The 3,897-nt window shown below is 54.2% G+C and overlaps 1 protein-coding gene across 1 annotated transcript in view; it reads left to right on the top strand.

Annotated features, from left to right (window-relative positions):
• Nucleotides 1–1,646: 1,646 nt before the first annotated feature.
• LOC104532819 (DENN domain-containing protein 2D-like) overlaps nt 1,647–3,897 on the top strand; it is a gene marked incomplete at both ends in the record, with an annotated part of 2,513 nt that continues 262 nt past the window's right edge. Inside the window, 4 exons of the mRNA XM_010178114.1 lie at nt 1,647–1,831; nt 2,369–2,481; nt 2,596–2,665; nt 3,776–3,853. Coding sequence (XP_010176416.1) covers nt 1,647–1,831; nt 2,369–2,481; nt 2,596–2,665; nt 3,776–3,853 — 446 coding nt within the window. The remainder of the gene's footprint in view (nt 1,832–2,368; nt 2,482–2,595; nt 2,666–3,775; nt 3,854–3,897) is intronic.

The following is a 3,897-nucleotide window of genomic DNA, read 5'->3' as shown; positions in this document are numbered from 1 at the left end:
GAGATTGGCTCACTGGAGCCGTTGCTGGTGCATCCCAGGGAGGAGAAGGAGAAGCAAAATGCACTTTGTCAACCTTTTTTCCCTGGCCCAGAGAGTCATCCCCACTGAGGACAAACCAGAGGTGTCTGCAGGAAGGTCTTGTCCTCTGGATGCTCCTGGGCTTCCCCCTGCTGCGAAGGGACCTCTACGGCATAATTTCACTGTGCCAAGAGGAAGGACTCTGCATGCGGAGGTGGAGCAGACTCAGGGAGCACACAGGGGCATCTCCCCACCCTGAGCTGGGAAAGACATTTCTGGTCCCTGGGAAAAGACATCTGATATGGGACTGTGTCACCTCCTCTGATGAGCTTTCCACACCCATCAGCTCCTGATGACCTGGAGCGAAGGCTGGAAAGGTGTTTCCAGACCAAAGGAGGCGGGTGTGGAGCTGAGGGATGCACGGGGTGGGGTGTCCACCGGCACTGCTTCCAGAGGAGGATGTGGCACAGAGGGAGAGGGATGATGAAAGCAGCTGGCCATGGCCATGCTTGGCCCTGAAGTCTTACTCTGAAACTAAAAAACAGCTATTTTAATTACTATGAAGAAAATTAACCCTATCCGAGCAGAACCAGGACACCCTGCCAAGCTGCAGCACAACTGAAAGAGCCCAGGGCCAAACTCCTGAATACGGGGGAAAATTTCATCCAGCCACGTGTTTATTTTCCTGCTTGTTATTCCTGGGAGCAGCTCAAGCATTTCTGTTCCAGCTTCACACCACAGAAGACAAAACCTGGGACAGCTTCAGTGCCAGGAACCGGGGATGTAGAGTCACAAGCGGCTGCTGGGAGAGGGAAGAGCTGTGGCATGACCTGGCTGCAGCTTCCCACTGCCATTTAACTCCTTCCCAGCCCTCGGATCTCCCTGCCCCACCATGATCATCCTGGAGCCTTTGGAGATGTCAGCTTGGGCTCTTTTCACTCTTATTTCTCGTTTTTCGGGTTGTGACAGCTGACACTCCCCAGTGTCCTCCCCAACCGGCCGGGCAAGGAATGGGATGTAATCGCAGGGAAGCGCTTTGCTTTGGGAGCTGTGGTTTAGGGAAAACCCTCGAGTACCTCATTTGCAATCAGCAGTTCCCAGGACTGAGGACACCTGGCAGGGAGAAGTTGAGCTTCATCTTGTTGGAGCCTTTGGAGGTGCTCAAACAAGATCTGTGCTGTTTGTTGGCTGGTTTGGTTTTTTTTTTCCCCCTAAGGCAATAAAATTTACTGGTTTAAGAGCATTCCCACACCTTCCCACGGGTGCTTTCTGCAGAGACCATCTGCACTCCACCATCCCACACGCTGCCATGGCTCTGGGTGTCCTTCTGCCTTTCCTGGGATGGGGCAAGGAAGGGCTGGGTGTGCCTGATGGCACTTTGATTTCCTCCAAAAGATTCATAAAAGTCATTTCTCTTTCTTTTCCATGTCCTGTGCCTTCATGTCCCCAGCTGTTCACTGTCAGGAACTAAAACACCCTGTGCACCAGGCCCTGGTTCCCTCCAGCCACTTTGGCCAGTTCATGTGTAGCTCAACATCTCCTCTCCTGCCATGAAAACACCTCCTGGCCTTTCATTTCACTCTGCTTTGTTTTTGTTTTGGGTTTGTTTGGGTTTTTTTTGGCTACAGAAGGAAAAGAAGAGGCCTCTGCTGTAGAAAACAACCCCTCGAGGGTGCCACAGGGGAAACCAGGAGAGCGGAGCTCCATCCTCTATTCTGCTGGACAGTTTTTCTTTGAGTACCTGGTGGTGGTGTCACTGAAGAAGATGTCAGATGGACGTTATGAACCCAAGATAACCTACCAGTTCCCAAAGGTACTTAGTCCCATGTTTTCAGGAAGATGAGTTTTCTGAATTTAGAGGAAAAGGGGATGTTGCTCCTTCCCCATCACTAGAGCTGGGGGATGAGAACAGGAAAACACCCCATGTCCTGGAGCCGCAGACCCCAACCCCAGGGCTCTGCCTGCCATGGGTTGGGGTTCCTGGGACCATCTGTCCCTCTCTGCAGTCCAAGCCCTGGGCCACAAACCCCAGGAGGAAAATCCCAGGGTGTTCCTTGGTCTCCTGTCCCAAAAGGGGAGATGATGGCAGCAAAATCGCACCTGGGGAGGTGGCACAGGAAGAGACCTCCTGTTTGCAGAGGGGCCCCTGGGTGCATCTGCTTTGTTCCACTGTCCATGGGGTAAAAGAGTCAAAAAAATGGATTTTGGGGAGATGCCTGTCCAGGGATGTACAAGCACCCTCTGCTTTGGTCTGAGCCAAGGGCTGCTTTGGAATACACCCCATCCCACCCCATCCCCTGGGGCTCTGGGCACCTCCATCACCCTGACTCTTGGCATCGCTTCATTCCAGCGTGAGAACTTACTGAAGGGCCAGAAGGAGGAGGAGGAACGTCTCTTGCAAGCCATCCCCCTCTTCTGCTTCCCTGATGGCAACAACTGGGCCCCTGTCACCGAGTTCACCAGGTACCTGTCCCGCTGTGGGGTCTTCACCGTGGTTTCCCACCCTGTGCTTTCATAGACCTGAGGGCTGTGGGCTTGGAGAACAGTCCCAACCCCGGGCACTGTCTCTCCTTGCAGTGAAACCTTTTCTTTCGTCCTGACCAATGTGGATGGCAGCAGGAAGATTGGCTACTGCAGGCGGCTGCTGGTGAGCATCCCCCTGCCCATACACCCATCGCTGGGTCAGTGGTGGCCATGCCACCCCATCCCCATGGTGGGACATGATGCCTTCTGCCATGGCCTAAGTCCAACTCTTGGGGAATGTGCCTTAGAAAGCATTTTGCTTTGACAAAGATGCAGCAAGGGGTACCCAGAGGGATTTTTTTGGAGCTTCCTTCTGCTGAGGCATCAGTTGGGTGCTGGATGGAGGAAAGCAGGGTTTGCTGTAGCCCAGGAATGGCCTGAAATGCAACCAGGAGATGCGATGGTTGGGAGGTGCCATTCTCCATACGGGTGGTTGCTGCCTCCCTACTGATCTCCTGCAGCTTCCCTCACTTCTTTCCCTTGGCCACAGTGGTGACAACAGCTGCAAATCCCACTCGAGATCAGGATGGGGATGTGCATGTGCCCATCCAGCTGCCCAGGAGCTGGGTGCCCTCAGCCCTGTCCCCAAAAATTGCTTCTGAGCAGTGGCTGTTTCTCAACTCAGGATTTGGCCATCTTGGGGGCTGCGAGGCACAATGGAGATCTTCCTTGGCTGCTGATTTACACACAGCCTGCTTGGATAGGGACATAAAGCCATGGGGCCACAAGCCACGGCTCAGTGACTTGCTGGGTTTCACCACCTTTCCATTCCCTGGTGAACCTGACCACTTCTGCATCCAGAGCTGAGCTTTGGCTGTTTGAACGGGATGTCTGGAGGGCTGAAAGCACAGAGAGCAAACAGACCTGGGATAATCCAGTTGGAAAGGGAAAAGCAGCCTGGGCACTCATCCTACTGGTCCCCGTTTCAGTAGGAGCCAGGATTAGCCCCCAGGATGGTGGGGCAGGAGGTCTCAGAGGATGCCTGCCCTGGGGGCAAGGAAAGTTTGGGAATATGCCGGAGGGCTTTGCACCAAAATGATGAACAGCTTTGGGCACCTTCTGCTTTTACAGCATCAACTGTGTCCTTGGCCTGAGCCCCGGCACTGAAAACCCCCCAACAAGTGACTGGGTATTTTGGAGGGGCAAGTGGGGCCAGGGTAGATCTCTGGGGAGAGTGTGGAGCTGGTGCAGTGAGACTGGGACATCCTCAAACCCTTTTCCAATCCTCTTGCAGCCATCTGGCCGTGGTGTCCGCCTCCCTGAGGTCTTCTGCATCATCAGCTGCCTGGGCTGCTTCGGGCTCTTCTCCAAGGTAAGGATGTGGTGGCTCCATCTGACACAGTGGTGGCTCCATCT

The sequence above is a fragment of the Antrostomus carolinensis genome, unplaced genomic scaffold (assembly GCF_000700745.2).
Source record: "Antrostomus carolinensis isolate BGI_N321 unplaced genomic scaffold, ASM70074v2 scaffold40751, whole genome shotgun sequence".
In the NCBI taxonomy this organism is placed as follows: domain Eukaryota; kingdom Metazoa; phylum Chordata; class Aves; order Caprimulgiformes; family Caprimulgidae; genus Antrostomus; species Antrostomus carolinensis.
The sequence above is the reverse complement of the archived record's forward strand: the minus strand, read 5'-3'. Positions and strand labels throughout refer to the sequence as shown.